The sequence below is a fragment of the Ascaphus truei genome, unplaced genomic scaffold (assembly GCF_040206685.1).
Source record: "Ascaphus truei isolate aAscTru1 unplaced genomic scaffold, aAscTru1.hap1 HAP1_SCAFFOLD_510, whole genome shotgun sequence".
Classification (NCBI taxonomy): Eukaryota; Metazoa; Chordata; class Amphibia; order Anura; family Ascaphidae; genus Ascaphus; species Ascaphus truei.
In genome coordinates, this window is record NW_027456841.1 from 79,069 (window position 1) to 95,998 (window position 16,930).

At 61.7% G+C, this 16,930-nt stretch overlaps 1 protein-coding gene across 1 annotated transcript in view; it reads left to right on the forward strand.

Annotated features, from left to right (window-relative positions):
- XPO5 (exportin 5) overlaps positions 1 to 16,930 on the forward strand; it is a gene marked incomplete at its 5' end in the record, with an annotated part of 111,415 nt that overhangs the window by 78,866 nt on the left and 15,619 nt on the right. The window contains 3 exon segments of the mRNA XM_075584239.1: positions 4,031 to 4,146; positions 13,425 to 13,578; positions 14,311 to 14,318. Of these exon segments, the coding sequence (XP_075440354.1) occupies positions 4,031 to 4,146; positions 13,425 to 13,578; positions 14,311 to 14,318 (278 nt within the window).

Genomic DNA, 16,930 nt, shown 5'->3' on the forward strand with positions numbered 1-16,930 from the left:
GGTCCCTCTAACGCCGGCAGGGCACCGGGTCCCTCTCACACCGGCAGGGCGCCGGGTCCCTCTCACGCCGGCAGGGCGCCGGGTCCCTCTCACGCCGGCAGGGCGCCGGGTCCCTCTCACGCCGGCACCGGGTCCCTCTCACGCCGGCACCGGGTCCCTCTCACGCCGGCAGGGCACCGGGTCCCTCTCACGCCGGCAGGGCGCCGGGTCCCTCTCACCCCGGCAGGGCACCGGGGCCCTCTCACGCCGGCAGGGCGCCGGGTCCCTCTCACGCCGGCAGGGCGCCGGGTCCCTCTCACGCCGGCAGGGCGCCGGGTCCCTCTCACGCCGGCAGGGCGCCGGGTCCCTCTCACGCCGGCAGGGCACCGGGTCCCTCTCACGCCGGCACAGGGTCCCTCTCACGCCGGCAGGGCACCGGGTCCCTCTCACGCCGGCAGGGCACCTCGTCCCTCTCACGCCGGCAGGGTGCCGGGTCCCTCTCACGCCGGCAGGGCACCGGGTCCCTCTCACGCCGGCAGGGCGCCGGGTCCCTCTCACGCCGGGTCCCTCTCACGCCGGCACCGGGTCCCTCTCACGCCGGCACCGGGTCCCTCTCACGCCGGCAGGGCGCCGGGTCCCTCTCACGCCGGCAGGGCGCCGGGTCCCTCACGCCGGCAGGGCGCCGGGTCCCTCTCACGCCGGCAGGGCGCCGGGTCCCTCTCACGCCGGCAGGGCGCCGGGTCCCTCACGCCGGCAGGGCACCGGGTCCCTCTCACGCCGGCAGGGCGCCGGGTCCCTCACGCCGGCAGGGCGCCGGGTCCCTCTCACGCCGGCACCGGGTCTCTCTCACGCCGACAGGGCACCGGGTCCCTCTCACGCCGGCACCGGGTCCCTCTCACGCCGGCAGGGCGCCGGGTCCTTCTCACGCCGGCAGGGCAATGGGTCCCTCTCACGCCGGCAGGGCGCCGGGTCCCTCTCACGCCGGCAGGGCGCCGGGTCCCTCTCACGCCGGCAGGGCGCCGGGTCCCTCACGCCGGCAGGGCACCGGGTCCCTCTCACGCCGGCAGGGCGCCGGGTCCCTCTCACGCCGGCAGGGCGCCGGGTCCCTCTCACGCCGGCAGGGCGCCGGGTCCCTCTCACGCCGGCAGGGCGCTGGGTCCCTCACGCCGGCAGGGCACCGGGTCCCTCTCACGCCGGCAGGGCGCCGGGTCCCTCTCACGCCGGCAGGGCGCCGGGTCCCTCTCACGCCGGCAGGGCGCCGGGTCCCTCACGCCGGCAGGGCACCGGGTCCCTCTCACGCCGGCAGGGCGCCGGGTCCCTCTCACGCCGGCAGGGCGCCGGGTCCCTCTCACGCCGGCAGGGCGCCGAGTCCCTCTCACGCCGGCAGGGCGCCGGGTCCCTCTCACGCCGGCAGGGCGCCGGGTCCCTCTCACGCCGGCAGGGCGCCTCGTCCCTCTCACGCCGGCAGGGCGCCGGGTCCCTCTCACGCCGGCAGGGCGCCGGGTCCCTCTCACGCCGGCAGGGCGCCGGGTCCCTCTCACGCCGGCAGGGCGCCGGGTCCCTCTCACGCCGGCAGGGCGCCGGGTCCCTCTCACGCCGGCAGGGCGCCGGGTCCCTCTCACGCCGGCAGGGCGCCGGGTCCCTCTCAAGCCGGCAGGGCACCGGGTCCCTCTCACGCCGGCAGGGCGCCTCGTCCCTCTCACGCCGGCAGGGCGCCGGGTCCCTCTCACGCCGGCAGGGCGCCGGGTCCCTCTCACGCCGGCAGGGCGCCGGGTCCCTCTCACGCCGGCAGGGCGCCGGGTCCCTCTCACACCGGGTCCCTCTCACGCCGGCAGGGCACCGGGTCCCTCTCACGCCGGCAGGGCACCGGGTCCCTCTCACGCCGGCAGGGCACTGGCGAGAACGTTACTTTTCATAACCAAAAATAGACTTTTTTAAACTTTTTTTGTTTATACCAGGAGTGGCCAACTCCAGTCCTCAAGGGCCACCAACAGGCCACATTTTCAGGATATCCCGGCTTCTGCACATGTGGTGCAGTTGACGGAGTCACCTGTACTGAAGCAGGGATATCCTGAGAACCTGGCCTGTTGGTGGCCCTTGAGGACTGGAGTTGACCAGCCCTGGTTTAAATCAAGGACGCGAGAGTAACATATACTCCTTCGGCTGTTTTGATGGCCGTGGGACCCGCCGTGGGACCCGCCGTGGGACCCGCCGTGGGACCTCCTGTGGCAGCGTAGGCATTAATATCGCCTCTGTCCCCGTTATTTCTCCGGTCGGGACCAGTATTGGTGTAAGAATATTTTAGCGGGGACTCGAGGAACGCCCACAGCTGGGAGATGTTGGGGACTGGGTAGGGCGCGATTCCGGGGAGGATTGGGGACTGGGTGGGGCGTGATTCCGGGGAGGGTTGGGGACTGGGTGGGGCGCGATTCCGGGGAGGATTGGGGACTGGGTAGGGCGCGATTCCGGGGAGGATTGGGGACTGGGTAGGGCGCGATTCCGGGGAGGATTGGGGACTGGGTAGGGCGCGATTCCGGGGAGGATTGGGGACTGGGTGGGGCGTGATTCCGGGGAGGATTGGGGACTGGGTGGGGCGCGATTCCGGGGAGGATTGGGGACTGGGTAGGGCGCGATTCCGGGGAGGATTGGGGACTGTGTAGGGCGTGATTCCGGGGAGGATTGGGGACTGGGTAGGGCGTGATTCCGGGGAGGATTGGGGACTGGGTAGGGCGCGATTCCGGGGAGGATTGGGGACTGGGTAGGGCGTGATTCCGGGGAGGATTGGGGACTGGGTAGGGCGCGATTCCGGGGAGGATTGGGGACTGGGTAGGGCGCGATTCCGGGGAGGATTGGGGACTGGGTAGGGCGCGATTCCGGGGAGGATTGGGGACTGGGTAGGGCGGGATTCTTGGGAGGATTGGGGACTGGGTAGGGCGGGATTCCGGGGAGGATTGGGGACTGGGTAGGGCGTGATTCCGGGGAGGATTGGGGACTGGGTAGGGCGCGATTCCGGGGAGGATTGGGGACTGGGTAGGGCGCGATTCCGGGGAGGATTGGGGACTGGGTAGGGCGGGATTCTTGGGAGGATTGGGGACTGGGTAGGGCGCGATTCCGGGGAGGATTGGGGACTGGGTAGGGCGGGATTCTTGGGAGGATTGGGGACTGGGTAGGGCGCGATTCCGGGGAGGATTGGGGACTGGGTAGGGCGGGATTCTTGGGAGGATTGGGGACTGGGTAGGGCGGGATTCCGGGGAGGATTGGGGACTGGGTAGGGCGGGATTCTGGAGAGGGTTGGGGACTGGGTGGGGCGAGATTCCGGGGAGGATTGGGGACTGGGTAGGGCGTGATTCCGGGGAGGATTGGGGACTGGGTAGGGCGCGATTCCGGGGAGGATTGGGGACTGGGTAGGGCGCGATTCCGGGGAGGATTGGGGACTGGGTGGGTCGTGATTCCGGGGAGGATTGGGGACTGGGTAGGGCGCGATTCCGGGGAGGATTGGGGACTGGGTAGGGCGTGATTCCGGGGAGGATTGGGGACTGGGTAGGGCGTGATTCCGGGGAGGATTGGGGACTGGGTAGGGCGCGATTCCGGGGAGGGTTGGGGACTGGGTGGGGCGCGATTCCGGGGAGGATTGGGGACTGGGTAGGGCGCGATTCCGGGGAGGATTGGGGACTGGGTGGGTCGTGATTCCGGGGAGGATTGGGGACTGGGTAGGGCGCGATTCCGGGGAGGGTTGGGGACTGGGTGGGGCGCGATTCCGGGGAGGATTGGGGACTGGGTAGGGCGCGATTCCGGGGAGGATTGGGGACTGGGTGGGGCGCGATTCCGGGGAGGATTGGGGACTGGGTAGGGCGCGATTCCGGGGAGGATTGGGGACTGGGTGGGGCGCGATTCCGGGGAGGATTGGGGACTGGGTAGGGCGCGATTCCGGGGAGGATTGGGGACTGGGTGGGGCGCGATTCCGGGGAGGATTGGGGACTGGGTAGGGCGTGATTCCGGGGAGGATACGGACTTCTTGTGTTACAACGTATGTATTCCTTCTCTCTCGCAGCTAAGTTTGGGGAAGGCCTGTGCTGCCTGCTGTCTCCCTCCTTCTTACAGTGGGACGCCATGACCTTCTTCTGCGAGTGCGTCACCAGCCAGGTCTTCCGGACGCTCCCCAAGGAGGTGAGGGGGAGGGATCTGTGGGGGCAGGAACAGAAGCTGTACGGGGGTAACAGAATCAAAGGGGGGCACCCTTATCCCCCTACTACAGGGTGACAGAGGAGCAATGTGGCCCCTACTACTGCCCGTCTCCCCGTACGTTACCGGTATCACACTCATTCTGTTCCTCCAGTTAGTGGCACCCAGTGGTTACGGGCTCATATTTAATACACACATTGTTTCCCTCTTATAATAATTGGCAAATGTCCCTTTTTTTGCTTCTTGATCAGTGCGACTATAAACATAGGATGAGCCTCTCTGCCAATTAGGATTTAGCAAAGGTTGGACTCCCTGGATCTGTGCCTCTTCTCACCTGAATGTGCCACATCCCTGTACTTCCTGCCCCGGGTTCCCTGATCTGCGCTGCATTTCAGTATACCTTCCGTGGCCCGAAACAAAACGTTCATGGAATGCCCCTTCAGGGATTAAACTGCATAGTGCTGACCGGAAAATCCTCTGCCTGCCCTGGGAGAGCACCTCAAAGCCCCGAATTACCAAGCCGTGCTGTAAGACGCCTCACATCCCGCAGAAGTGAACGGTCTGCGACGTGTCCAGGAAAATGTGCCTAAAACCTCTCCTCTGGGACAGGACTGAAACCCTTTAGTGGCTCTCTGGGGCGTGGTCGCGTTCTTTACTAAGGGTTAGAATCCATTTAGCAGCCACCCTGCAGAGAAGGTTACTGCGGGGAATGCAGGTGTGCCTGGGACAGGTGAGGGTCTCCTAGGTACGGCAGAGATCCCACGGTCTCCCCTGCAGAGAAGGTTACTGCGGGGAATGCAGGTGTGCCTGGGACAGGTGAGGGTCTCCTAGGTACGGCAGAGATCCCACGGTCTCCCCTGCAGAGAAGGTTACTGCGGGGAATGCAGGTCTGCCTGGGAAAGGTGAGGGTCTCCTAGGTACGGCAGAGAGCCCACGGTCTCCCCTGCAGAGAAGGTTACTGCGGGGAATGCAGGTGTGCCTGGGACAGGTGAGGGTCTCCTAGGTACGGCAGAGATCCCACGGTCTCCCCTGCAGAGAAGGTTACTGCGGGGAATGCAGGTGTGCCTGGGACAGGTGAGGGTCTCCTAGGTACGGCAGAGATCCCACGGTCTCCCCTGCAGAGAAGGTTACTGCGGGGAATGCAGGTGTGCCTGGGACAGGTGAGGGTCTCCTAGGTACGGCAGAGAGCCCACGGTCTCCCCTGCAGAGAAGGTTACTGCGGGGAATGCAGGTGTGCCTGGGACAGGTGAGGGTCTCCTAGGTACGGCAGAGATCCCACGGTCTCCCCTGCAGAGAGGGTTACTGCGGGGAATGCAGGTCTGCCTGGGACAGGTGAGGGTCTCCTAGGTACGGCAGAGAGCCCACGGTCTCCCCTGCAGAGAAGGTTACTGCGGGGAATGCAGGTGTGCCTGGGACAGGTGAGGGTCTCCTAGGTACGGCAGAGAGCCCACGGTCTCCCCTGCAGAGAAGGTTACTGCGGGGAATGCAGGTGTGCCTGGGACAGGTGAGGGTCTCCTAGGTACGGCAGAGAGCCCACGGTCTCCCCTGCAGAGAAGGTTACTGCGGGGAATGCAGGTCTGCCTGGGACAGGTGAGGGTCTCCTAGGTACGGCAGAGAGCCCACGGTCTCCCCTGCAGAGAAGGTTACTGCGGGGAATGCAGGTGTGCCTGGGACAGGTGAGGGTCTCCTAGGTACGGCAGAGAGCCCACGGTCTCCCCTGCAGAGAAGGTTACTGCGGGGAATGCAGGTGTGCCTGGGACAGGTGAGGGTCTCCTAGGTACGGCAGAGAGCCCACGGTCTCCCCTGCAGAGAAGGTTACTGCGGGGAATGCAGGTGTGCCTGGGACAGGTGAGGGTCTCCTAGGTACGGCAGAGAGCCCACGGTCTCCCCTGCAGAGAAGGTTACTGCGGGGAATGCAGGTCTGCCTGGGACAGGTGAGGGTCTCCTAGGTACGGCAGAGAGCCCACGGTCTCCCCTGCAGAGAAGGTTACTGCGGGGAATGCAGGTGTGCCTGGGACAGGTGAGGGTCTCCTAGGTACGGCAGAGAGCCCACGGTCTCCCTTGCAGAGAAGGTTACTGCGGGGAATGCAGGTGTGCCTGGGACAGGTGAGGGTCTCCTAGGTACGGCAGAGAGCCCACGGTCTCCCCTGCAGAGAAGGTTACTGCGGGGAATGCAGGTGTGCCTGGGACAGGTGAGGGTCTCCTAGGTACGGCAGAGATCCCACGGTCTCCCCTGCAGAGAGGGTTACTGCGGGGAATGCAGGTCTGCCTGGGACAGGTGAGGGTCTCCTAGGTACGGCAGAAAGCCCACGGTCTCCCCTGCAGAGAAGGTTACTGCGGGGAATGCAGGTGTGCCTGAGACAGGTGAGGGTCTCCTAGGTACGGCAGAGATCCCACGGTCTCCCCTGCAGAGAAGGTTACTACGGGGAATGCAGGTCTGCCTGGGACAGGTGAGGGTCTCCTAGGTACGGCAGAGAGCCCACGGTCTCCCCTGCAGAGAAGGTTACTACGGGGAATGTAGGTGTGCCTGGGACAGGTGAGGGTCTCCTAGGTACGGCAGAGATCCCACGGTCTCCCCTGCAGAGAAGGTTACTACGGGGAATGCAGGTCTGCCTGGGACAGGTGAGGGTCTCCTAGGTACGGCAGAGATCCCACGGTCTCCCCTACAGAGAAGGTTACTGCGGGGAATGCAGGTCTGCCTGGGACAGATGAGGGTCTCCTAGATACGGCAGAGATCCCACGGTCTCCCCTGCAGAGAAGGTTACTGCGGGGAATGCAGGTCTGCCTGGGACAGGTGAGGGTGTCCTAGGTACGGCAGAGATCCCACGGTCTCCCCTGCAGAGAAGGTTACTACGGGGAATGCAGGTGTGCCTGGGACAGGTGAGGGTCTCCTAGGTACGGCAGAGATCCCACGGTCTCCCCTGCAGAGAAGGTTACTGCGGTGAATGCAGGTCTGCCTGGGACAGGTGAGGGTCTCCTAGGTACGGCAGAGATCCCACGGTCTCCCCTGCAGAGAAGGTTACTGCGGGGAATGTAGGTGTGCCTGGGACAGGTGAGGGTCTCCTAGGTACGGCAGAGATCCCACGGTCTCCCCTGCAGAGAAGGTTACTACGGGGAATGCAGGTCTGCCTGGGACAGGTGAGGGTCTCCTAGGTACGGCAGAGATCCCACGGTCTCCCCTGCAGAGAAGGTTACTGCGGGAATGCAGGTCTGCCTGGGACAGGTGAGGGTCTCCTAGGTACGGCAGAGAGCCCACCTGCAGAGAAGGTTACTGCGGGGAATGCAGGTGTGCCTGGGACAGGTGAGGGTCTCCTATGTACGGCAGAGATCCCACGGTCTCACCTGCAGAGAAGGTTACTACGGGGAATGCAGGTCTGCCTGGGACAGGTGAGGGTCTCCTAGGTACGGCAGAGAGCCCACGGTCTCACCTGCAGAGAAGGTTACTGCGGGGAATGCAGGTCTGCCTAGGAGAGGTGAGGGTGTCCTAGGTACGGCAGAGAGCCCACGGTCTCACCTGCAGAGAAGGTTACTGCGGGGAATGCAGGTCTGCCTGGGACAGGTGAGGGTCTCCTCGGTACGGCAGAGATCCCACGGTCTCCCCTGCAGAGAAGGTTACTACGGGGAATGCAGGTGTGCCTGGGACAGGTGAGGGTCTCCTAGATACGGCAGAGATCCCACGGTCTCCCCTGCAGAGAAGGTCCAGGTTACTGCGGGGAATGCAGGTGTGCCTGGGACAGGTGAGGGTCTCCTAGGTACGGCAGAGAGCCCACGGTCTCCCCTGCAGAGAAGGTCCAGGTTACTGCGGGGAATGCAGGTGTGCCTGGGACAGGTGAGGGTCTCCTAGGTACGGCAGAGATCCCACGGTCTCCCCTGCAGAGGTTACTGCGGGGAATGCAGGTGTGCCTGGGACAGGTGAGGGTGTCCTAGATACGGCAGAGATCCCACGGTCTCCCCTGCAGAGAAGGTTACTGCGGGGAATGCAGGTGTGCCTGGGACAGGTGAGGGTGTCCTAGGTACGGCAGAGAGCCCACGGTCTCCCCTGTAGAGAAGGTTACTACGGGGAATGCAGGTCTGCCTGGGACAGGTGAGGGTCTCCTAGGTACGGCAGAGATCCCACGGTCTCCCCTGTAGAGAAGGTTACTACGGGGAATGCAGGTCTGCCTGGGACAGGTGAGGGTCTCCTAGGTACGGCAGAGAGCCCACGGTCTCCCCTGCAGAGAAGGTTACTGCCAGGAATGCAGGTGTGCCTGGGACAGGTGAGGGTCTCCTAGATACGGCAGAGATCCCACAGTCTCCCCTGCAGAGAAGGTCCAGGTTACTGCGGGGAATGCAGGTGTACCTGGGACAGGTGAGGGTCTCCTAGGTACGGCAGAGAGCCCACGGTCTCCCCTGCAGAGAAGGTCCAGGTTACTGCGGGGAATGCAGGTGTGCCTGGGACAGGTGAGGGTCTCCTATGTACGGCAGAGAGCCCACGGTCTCCCCTGCAGAGAAGGTTACTGCGGGGAATGCAGGTGTACCTGGGACAGGTGAGGGTCTCCTAGGTACGGCAGAGAGCCCACGGTCTCCCCTGCAGAGAAGGTCCAGGTTACTGCGGGGAATGCAGGTCTGCCTGGGACAGGTGAGGGTCTCCTAGGTACGGCAGAGATCCCACGGTCTCCCCTGCAGAGAAGGTTACTGCGGGGAATGCATTTCTGCCTGGGAGAGGTGAGGGTCTCCTAGATACGGCAGAGATCCCACGGTCTCCCCTGCAGAGAAGGTTACTGCGGGGAATGCAGGTCTGCCTGGGACAGGTGAGGGTGTCCTAGGTACGGCAGAGAGCCCACGGTCTCCCCTGCAGAGAAGGTTACTGAGGGGAATGCAGGTCTGCCTGGGACAGGTGAGGGTCTCCTAGGTACGGCAGAGATCCCACGGTCTCCCCTGCAGAGAAGGTTACTACGGGGAATGCAGGTGTGCCTGGGACAGGTGAGGGTCTCCTAGGTACGGCAGAGATCCCACGGTCTCCCCTGCAGAGAAGGTTACTGCGGGGAATGCAGGTGTGCCTGGGACAGGTGAGGGTCTCCTAGGTACGGCAGAGATCCCACGGTCTCCCCTGCAGAGAAGGTTACTGCGGGGAATGCAGGTCTGCCTGGGACAGGTGAGGGTCTCCTAGGTATGGCAGAGATCCCACGGTCTCCCCTGCAGAGGTTACTGCGGGGAATGCAGGTCTGCCTGGGACAGGTGAGGGTGTCCTAGGTACGGCAGAGATCCACGGTCTCCCCTGCAGAGAAGGTTAACTAACGGGGAATGCAGGTGTGCCTGGGACAGGTGAGGGTCTCCTAGGTACGGCAGAGAGCCCACGATCTCCCCTGCAGAGAAGGCTACTGCGGGGAATGCAGGTCTGCCTGGGACAGGTGAGGGTATCCTAGGTACGGCAGAGATCCACGGTCTCCCCTGCAGAGAAGGTTACTGCGGGGAATGCAGGTCTGCCTGGGACAGGTGAGGGTCTCCTAGGTATGGCAGAGATCCCACGGTCTCCCCTGCAGAGGTTACTGCGGGGAATGCAGGTCTGCCTGGGACAGGTGAGGGTGTCCTAGGTACGGCAGAGATCCCACGGTCTCCCCTGCAGAGAAGGTTACTACGGGGAATGCAGGTGTGCCTGGGACAGGTGAGGGTCTCCTAGGTACGGCAGAGAGCCCACGGTCTCCCCTGCAGAGAAGGTTACTGCGGGGAATGCAGGTCTGCCTGGGACAGGTGAGGGTCTCCTAGGTACGGCAGAGAGCCCACGGTCTCCCCTGCAGAGAAGGTGGAGGTTACTGCGGGGAATGCAGGTCTGCCTGGGACAGGTGAGGGTCTCCTAGGTACGGCAGAGAGCCACGGTCTCCCTGCAGAGAAGGTTACTGCGGGGAATGCAGGTGTGCCTGGGACAGGTGAGGGTCTCCTAGGTACGGCAGAGATCCCACGGTCTCCCCTGCAGAGAAGGTTACTGCGGGGAATGCAGGTCTGCCTGGGACAGGTGAGGGTGTCCTATGTACGGCAGAGATCCCACGGTCTCCCCTGCAGAGAAGGTTACTGCGGGGAATGCAGGTCTGCCTGGGACAGGTGAGGGTCTCCTAGGTACGGCAGAGATCCACGGTCTCCCCTGCAGAGAAGGTTACTGCGGGAATGCAGGTCTGCCTGGGACAGGTGAGGGTCTCCTAGGTACGGCAGAGATCCCACGGTCCTCCCCTGCAGAGAAGGTTACGGTGGGGAATGCAGGTCTGCCTGGACAGTGAGGGTCTCCTAGGTACGGCAGAGAGCCCACGGTCTCCCCTGCAGAGAAGGTACTGCGGGATGCAGGTGTGCCTGGGACAGGTGAGGGTCTCCTAGGTACGGCAGAGATCCCACGGTCTCCCCTGCAGAGAAGGTTACTGCGGGGAATGCAGGTCTGCCTGGGACAGGTGAGGGTCTCCTAGGTACGGCAGAGATCCCACGGTCTCCCCTGCAGAGAAGGTTACTGCGGGGAATGCAGGTGTGCCTGGGACAGGTGAGGGTCTCCTAGGTACGGCAGAGAGCCCACGGTCTCCCCTGCAGAGAAGGTTACTGCGGGGAATGCAGGTGTGCCTGGGACAGGTGAGGGTCTCCTAGGTACGGCAGAGAGCCACGGTCTCCCCTGCAGAGAAGGTTACTGCGGGGAATGCAGGTGTGCCTGGGACAGGTGAGGGTCTCCTAGGTACGGCAGAGAGCCCACGGTCTCCCCTGCAGAGAAGGTTACTGCGGGGAATGCAGGTGTGCCTGGGACAGGTGAGGGTCTCCTAGGTACGGCAGAGAGCCCACGGTCTCCCCTGCAGAGAAGGTTACTGCGGGGAATGCAGGTCTGCCTGGACAGGTGAGGGTCTCCTAGTACGGCAGAGATCCCACGGTCTCCCCTGCAGAGAAGGTTACTGCGGGGAATGCAGGTCTGCCTGGGACAGGTGAGGGTCTCCTAGGTACGGCAGAGAGCCCACGGTCTCCCCTGCAGAGAAGGTTACTGCGGGGAATGCAGGTGTGCCTGGGACAGGTGAGGGTCTCCTAGGTACGGCAGAGAGCCCACGGTCTCCCCTGCAGAGAAGGTTACTACGGGGAATGTAGGTCTGCCTGGGACAGGTGAGGGTCTCCTAGGTACGGCAGAGATCCCACGGTCTCCCTGCAGAGAAGGTTACTGCGGGGAATGCAGTCTGCCTGGGACAGGTGAGGGTCTCCTGTGTACGGCAGAGATCCCACGGTCTCCCCTGAGAGAAGGTTACTGCGGGAATGCAGGTGTGCCTGGGGACAGGTGAGGGTCTCCTAGGTACGGCAGAGATCCCACGGTCTCCCCTGCAGAGAAGGTTACTGTGGGGAATGCAGGTCTGCCTGGGACAGGTGAGGGTCTCCTAGGTATGGCAGAGATCCCACGGTCTCCCCTGCAGAGGTTACTGCGGGGAATACAGGTGTGCCTGGGACAGGTGAGGGTGTCCTAGGTACGGCAGAGAGCCCACGGTCTCCCCTGCAGAGAAGGTTACTACGGGGAATGCAGGTGTGCCTGGGACAGGTGAGGGTCTCCTAGGTACGGCAGAGATCCCACGGTCTCCCTGCAGAGAAGGTTACTGCGGGAATGCAGGTGTGCCTGGGACAGGTGAGGGTCTCCTAGATACGGCAGAGATCCCACGGTCTCCCCTGCAGAGAAGGTTACTGCGGGAATGCAGGTCTGCCTGGGACAGGTGAGGGTCTCCTAGATACGGCAGAGATCCCACGGTCTCCCCTGCAGAGAAGGTTACTGCGGGGAAGTGCAGGTCTGCCTGGGACAGGTGAGGGTCTCCTAGATACGGCAGAGATCCCACGGTCTCCCCTGCAGAGAAGGTTACTGCGGGGAATGCAGGTCTGCCTGGGACAGGTGAGGGTCTCCTAGGTACGGCAGAGAGCCCACGGTCTCCCCTGCAGAGAAGGTTACTGCGGGGAATGCAGGTCTGCTGGGACAGGTGAGGGTCTCCTAGATACGGCAGAGATCCACGGTCTCCCCTGCAGAGAAGGTTACTGCGGGGAATGCAGGTCTGCCTGGGACAGGTGAGGGTCTCCTAGGTACGGCAGAGATCCACGGTCTCCCCTGCAGAGAAGGTTACTGCGGGGAATGCAGGTCTGCCTGGGACAGGTGAGGGTCTCCTAGGTACGGCAGAGAGCCCACGGTCTCCCCTGCAGAGAAGGTTACTGCGGGGAATGCAGGTGTGCCTGGGACAGGTGAGGGTCTCCTAGGTACGGCAGAGATCCCACGGTCTCCCCTGCAGAGAAGGTTACTGCGGGGAATGCAGGTGTGCCTGGGACAGGTGAGGGTGTCCTAGGTACGGCAGAGATCCCACGGTCTCCCCTGCAGAGAAGGTTACTACGGGGAATGCAGGTGTGCCTGGGACAGGTGAGGTGTCCTAGGTACGCAGAGATCCCACGGTCTCCCCTGCAGAGAAGGTTACTGCGGGGAATGCAGGTCTGCCTGGGACAGGTGAGGGTCTCTAGGTATGGCAGAGATCCCACGGTCTCCCTGCAGAGAGGTTACTGCGGGGAATGCAGGTCTGCCTGGGACAGGTGAGGGTCTCCTAGGTACGGCAGAGAGCCCACGGTCTCCCCTGCAGAGAAGGTTACTGCGGGGCATGCAGGTGTGCCTGGACAGGTGAGGGTCTCCTAGGTACGGCAGAGAGCCCACGGTCTCCCCTGCAGAGAAGGTTACTGCGGGGCATGCAGGTGTGCCTGGGACAGGTGAGGGTCTCCTAGGTACGGCAGAGAGCCCACGGTCTCCCCTGCAGAGAAGGTTACTGCGGGGCATGCAGGTGTGCCTGGGACAGGTGAGGGTCTCTAGGTACGGCAGAGAGCCCACGGTCTCCCCTGCAGAGAAGGTTACTGCGGGGCATGCAGGTGTGCCTGGGACAGGTGAGGGTCTCCTATGTACGGCAGAGATCCCACGGTCTCCCCTGCAGAGAAGGTTACTGCGGGGAATGCAGGTCTGCCTGGGACAGGTGAGGGTCTCCTATGTACGGCAGAGAGCCCACGGTCTCCCCCTGCAGAGAAGGTTACTACGGGGAATGCAGGTGTGCCTGGGACAGGTGAGGGTCTCCTAGGTACGGCAGAGATCCCACGGTCTCCCCTGCAGAGAAGGTTACTGCGGGGAATGCAGGTGTGCCTGGGACAGGTGAGGGTCTCCTAGTACGGCAGAGAGCCCACGGTCTCCCCTGCAGACCCAGGTAACGTTCTCTGTGAGACCATGTCTGCGAGGTCCTAATGCGACACTTTCCCACACTATGCAGGAGCTGCCGGTCACCGAGGGCTCAGTCTTCTCCAGTGTATCCTGGCCATGAGACCAAGGACCGCTCATCCTGTCCTGTCTCCTCACCAACCTGTCCGCCCTCTTCCCCTTCGTTAGCTACATGAGCGAGTTTCGTACCCCAGGTGCTGGCCAAGGTAAGTGTCCGGTCCTGAGACATGATCCCCTAACCCTATAGTGCCGATGGGTCCTGCAGCACATGGCTGGCACTCGGTGACGGGTATAATATAAGTGGTCAGACCGCTGTATAGTGGCGCAACATTTCCTGCGCTCCATGGCGGGTACATGCTGACCGGCCGCGTCCCTGGCCTGATGCTGACCGGCCGCGTCCCTGGCCTGACGCTGACCGGCCGCGTCCCTGCCTGACGCTGACCGGCCGCGTCCCTGGCCTGACGCTGACCGGCCGCGTCCCTGGCCTGACGCTGACCGGCCGCGTCCCTGGCCTGACGCTGACCGGCCCGCGTCCCTGGCCTGACGCTGACCGGCCGCGTCCCTGGCCTGACGCTGACCGGCCGCGTCCTGGCCTGACGCTGACCGGCCGCGTCCCTGGCCTGACGCTGACCGGCCGCGTCCCTGGCCTGACGCTGACCGGCCGCGTCCCTGGCCTGACGCTGACCGGCCGCGTCCCTGGCCTGACGCTGACCGGCCGCGTCCCTGGCCTGACGCTGGACCGGCCGCGTCCCTGGCCTGACGCTGACCGGCCGCGTCCCTGGCCTGACGCTGACCGGCCGCGTCCCTGGCCTGACGCTGACCGGCCGCGTCCCTGGGCCTGACGCTGACCGGCCGCGTCCCTGGCCTGACGCTGACCGGCCGCGTCCCTGGCCTGACGCTGACCGGCCGCGTCCCTGGCCTGACTCCGTGTGCTGCAGGTCACATGGTAATGGATCATGTGACCATTAATAGATAAAAGGCAGTCTCTCTCTCTCTCTCTGCCTCTCTCTCTCTCTCTCTCTCTCTCTCTCTCTCTGCCTCTCTCGCTCTCTCTCTCTGTCTCTCTCTCTCTCTCTCTCTCTCTCTCTGCCTCTCTCTCTCTCTCTGTCTCTCTCTCTCTCTGCCTCTCTCTCTCTCTGTCTCTCTCTCTCTCTCTTGCCTCTCTCTCTCTCTCTCTCTCTGTCTCTCTCTCTCTCTCTCTCTGCCTCTCTCTCTCTCTCTCTCTCTCTCTCTCTCTCTCTGCCTCTCTCTCTCTCTCTCTGCCTCTCTCTCTCTCTGTCTCTCTCTCTCTCTCTCTCTCTCTCTGCCTCTCACTCTCTCTGCCTCTCTCTCTCTCTCTGCCTCTCTCTCTCTCTTCTGCCTCTCTCTCTCTCTCTGTCTCTCTCTGTCTCTCTCTGCCTCTCTCTGCCTCTCTCAGCCTCTCTCTGCCTCTCTCTGCCTCTCTCTCTCTCTCTGTCTCTCTCTCTCTGCCTCTCTCTCTCTCTCTCTCTCTGCCTCTCCCTCTCTCTCTCTGCCTCTCTCTCTCTCTCTCTGCCTCTCTCTCTCTCTCTCTGTCTCTCTCTGCCTCTCTCTGCCTCTCTCTGCCTCTCTCTGCCTCTCTCTCTCTCTCTGTCTCTCTCTCTCTGCCTCTCTCTCTCTCTCTCTCTGCCTCTCTCTCTCTCTCTCTCTCTCAAATCAAATCAAATCAAATCAGCTTTATTGGCATGACGAAAGAACATTTCAGTATTGCCAAAGCGTGAATAATAGGGGGTGGGGACAATAATTACACGAATACTAGGGATAGGGTATAATGATTGCAGGGTTTATGGGTAACAGTTTCACACAGGGGTGTGGGGGTTAATGTACGTCTCTCAGCTTGTGGCAGGTGCTGATATAGTGTGCAGCTAGTTCTGCTGTGGTTTCATCTTCTCCCAGGAGATCGCTATTTTTGGTTCTCTTCTGTATTATTAAAGTTCTGGATAACAGCAGTGAGTTTCTCTAGGTGGGCACTCCTCACTTCAGAGTATAGTGTGCAACGCAACAAGAAGTGAGTTTCATCTTCTACCTCTCCTAGCTCACATCTTTGGCACAGTCTCATCTCCCGGGGCTTCCAGTTCTGTCTGTGCTGCCTGTTTCTATTTCTAGGCTGTGGGCACTTATTCTGTACTGGCTCAGGGTCTGTCCTCTGTTTTGGTCTTTACCTTCAGTAGGTAGGGTGCCAGAGTGTTTTCTCTCTGTAGGCTGTGGTAGGTCTCCAGCTTCTTTGAGTGTTGGATATCATTTTCCCATCTTGTCACATACTGCTTCTTCATTTCGTTGGCGATTGAGTTGATTTCTTTTTTCGGCAGGTTGTTAATCTGTGTGGGGTTTTGTCCTTGAGTGAGAGGACAAGTTGTTTGATGGCACAGGGTTTAGTGGGGAGGTCCTGATTTTGCATTGCTCTGTAGCAGTAAGACTGTGGATGGCTGGTGTTTAGGTGAGCCCAGAATGTCAGTGCTCTCTTCTGTACCGTGAGCAGTAGAGGAAAGCGGCCCAGCTCAGCCCGGCATCCATTGTTTCATGTACTGTACTCCTGTGTACTTGGAGAAGGTATTTGCAGAATTCCAGATGCAGTATTTCTGTTGGGCTGGTATCCCATTTTGTGGAGTCGTGGTATGTTACAGGGCCCCACACCTCGCTGCCGTACAGAAGATGGGTGTGATGATGCTGTTGAATATTTTCTCCCAGATTCTTATTGGTGGTTTGAGGTGGTACATCTGTTTCCTTATTGCATAAATGCTCTGCGGGCTTCTCCTGCAGTGTATTTATGGCCAGGTTGAATTTCCCCGATGAGCTGATTGTCAGACCAAGGTATGTGTAGCTCGTTGTCTGTTCCAGTGCATTGTCGTCCAGTGTGAATTGAGATATGGTTGGATGTTTTTTTGATTTTTTTTGGAATACCATTATTCTGGTTTTTCTAGTTCACAGAGAGTGCCCAGGTCTGGCTGAATTTTTCTAGTATTGCCAGTTTCTGTTGGAGGCCTTGTTCTGTTGGAGACAGCAGAGCAGGTCGTCTGCGTATAGTAGAGACTTAATCTCAGTTCCAGCCAAGTTGAGCCCAGGTGCTGAGGAGGATTCTCGGGCTGCTGTGAGCTCATTGATGTAGATGTTAACAGTGTGAAACTCAGGCTGCAGCCCTGTCTAACTCCACGGCCTTGATGGAAGAAGTCTGTCCTTTTGTTATTTACTTTCACCGCAGCATTTGTTTTCAGAGTACATACTTTTGATCGTGTCGTATGTTCTCCCCCCTATTCCGCTCTCTAGTATTTTCAGCAATAGGCCTGGATGCCAGATGGAGTCGAAGGCTTTTTGAAGTCCACAAAGCAAGCAAAGATTTTGCCATTGTTGGTGTTGTGGACGTGTTTATTGATCAGGCTGTGTAGGGTATAGATGTGATCCGTGGTGCGGTGGTTTGGCAGGAAGCTGTCTGGCTCTTACTCAGTACACTCTGCTCTGTCAGGAAGGTGAGGATTCTGCTGTTCAGATGCTGTTGAACAGTTTCCCAGGGTACTGCTGACACAGATTCCTCTGTAATTGATG